Here is a 2,415-nt window from a genome sequence, read left to right as displayed (position 1 = left end):
GCATAGCCCGGCGAGGAGGACGCGGAGCGACGCGGAGACGTTTGATGTCGAGAGGGTGGTGGCGGCGCGGTGCGGTGCGGGCGGTGCGGGGCATTGTCGCCCCCGCGCGCACGGCCCACACACAGCAACGGCAAGTCAACGAGTTGACATTTGATTTTTCAATTAATGAAATTTACTCCTGTTTGGTGGTGTATCAACTATCTATCGTCATGGTATTGTGTTTCCAGCACAGAATTGTCGTGCGACTGTCGTACAAACGGTCGAAATAAAGATGCAGACCATCGGTGAGATTATCTACCCAGAAAACGGTTCCGTTGATTCAATCGAAAGAAAAATATAAAGGATTTTTCTCTTGACACATTGGAATTTCATTGATCCAACACTGGAAAAACAGTGGTAAGGACTCGAAGAGTTTTAATGCCTTTAGAAAAGCAATTAAATTTAGCACCCCTAGAAAGGCATTAAGTCCTACCGTTGTTTTTTCCAATGAAGGGAATAATTCTCATAGTTTATTGGAAAATCGCTTTAAGTTACGGAAAAATGCTATCATGTTTTCCATTAGTTAAATTTCCATTGATCTAAGGGATTCTCCGTTAGTTCAATGGAACCATTCTCTGGGTGTACGAAATGAGGGAAATGGTTGTATTGTTTAAGTTAGACTATCTCCTTTCCTCGAAACCAAAACTTTTATCAGAATTTAAGATACTTAAAATTCGAAAGACCGCATCGACAATCATCAATCATCATCTGACCGACGAAAACAATTCACTGTTGGCTCTTCGTTTATCGTCACAACAGTTGGCCAATAAAATGAATCCCACTATATGTACGACAGTTTAGTATTGCTAGGGTTAATGCCCTTTCAAAGAGAACTTCAAAATATGTTAACTCAAATCTGTGTTTAGGTAGACTGGTATTTTGGCGTCTAAAACGTTATTGAGGCACTTTACCACTGGGATAAGTAAGCACATGTATAGGTGTAAGCGTCGTGTGCCAGGCTGCCAGGCTTACAGGTAAGCCACTGCTGAAACCATGGAACTCTATAGCACGTTTGCCTCTGTTTCTTTGAGTATGTGTGGTTTTCACGAGGTGCTTAACCTCGCCTGGTGTACTTCTTAATCGCTGCTAATGGAAGTGGACCCTCACTCACGGTCCCTCCCGCGGTCCCACGCGCGGCTGGCCAAATAAACTGACGAGGACGCGGCCGCCTGCTCCCCAGCGGAAGAGGCGGCGAGGGCGGCGGCGGCCGATCACGCCCTTATTCCCCTTCATTGGCGATGAGATTCCTTGTCGTCGGCTGTAAACGTTACTATGTACCGAACGAAAAAAACAAACAAAAGATTCGTTGTCACGACTAATGTATTAGCTATGGTATTTGTACAGAGAGCCTCATAAGTTGTTGGAGCAACTATATGGGAGCTATTTTAAGTGATTATTGGACGAAGCAGTAGTGTGGTTTATGTTTAAACACGATAAAGTGTGCAAATTAGTAAAAAAAAAAGCACACTTACAGTGTGCAAATACACCGAAGGGACCAGAGGTGATAAAAATTAGTGCCCTTTCTTTAGCAGTTTTCATGCTATTTGCACTAATCGGGACTAATCACCTTTGAAAGTTCGCGACCTTAGCACCTTTGTTTTTTCCTCGGTTTTTCAGTGTTGTTGTTATACCTTCCTGGTAGGGGCAGTCTCAAACTTGAGTATATGTGTTTATGAGTACGATCCATAGCACAGCTCGCCGCGGTGCAAGCGTGTGACACCCCTGCCCAGGCGAAAACGCAAAATCTTAAGAGCAAAAATTATAAATGCAGCACAAAAACCTTGGGGATGTCCCATTGTCACTGTCCCGTGGAGGGCGCGGTGCTCAAACTGCGTGTCTCTGTTCCTCTGCTGGAGCGGGGTGGGGCGGGGCGCCCAGAGCGCGCCGACACAGATCGCACAGCAGCCCTGGCGGTCCACACCCGGTTGTCTCTCTGTCTCTGAGCGCATTGTGCACAATGACACTTGCTTTTCGTTCCTAATTCTCATAATTACCGCCCCGGGGCTGGACGCGGTCGCCCCGCCTCGCCCCGCCCCGCCCCGCTCCGCCCCGCTCCGCCCCGCCCAGCGCCGCGACACGCTTCTCCCTGCTCCTCTGATGTTTAGCACACGCGAAAATGCAAAAATAACGACGAAAGTCGCGAGCGAGAAACAAAGTGCCCTCCTTTCCAGTTTAAACAAAAAGCTGCATTAAGCTACATCAAACATGTTAATCCTGTTTGGGAGAAAAGGTATTTGGGAGAACGTTGAATACTTTCTAGCTATGATACTTAGAACACTTTGCGCTGCAGTGCGCGCGGCTGGCGCGGCTCAGCCTCAAAGGGAGCGGAGACGCTGTCCAGGTCCAGGGGGCTGGCCTCGGGCGCCCCGCGGCTGC

At 48.0% G+C, this 2,415-nt stretch overlaps 1 protein-coding gene across 1 annotated transcript in view; it reads right to left on the bottom strand.

Annotated features, from left to right (window-relative positions):
- Window positions 1–319: 319 nt before the first annotated feature.
- Window positions 320–2,415, bottom strand: part of LOC113215098 (homeobox protein mls-2) — a 21,141-nt gene continuing 19,045 nt past the window's right edge. The window contains exon 5 of the mRNA XM_052277693.1: window positions 320–421. Within this exon, the coding sequence (XP_052133653.1) occupies window positions 320–421 (102 nt within the window). The remainder of the gene's footprint in view (window positions 422–2,415) is intronic.

This window comes from Frankliniella occidentalis, unplaced genomic scaffold (assembly GCF_000697945.3).
Source record: "Frankliniella occidentalis isolate FOCC.00 unplaced genomic scaffold, Focc_3.1 Scaffold11, whole genome shotgun sequence".
In the NCBI taxonomy this organism is placed as follows: Eukaryota; Metazoa; Arthropoda; class Insecta; order Thysanoptera; family Thripidae; genus Frankliniella; species Frankliniella occidentalis.
Note: the sequence above shows the minus strand (reverse complement) of the source record. Positions and strands in the feature narration are given on the sequence as shown.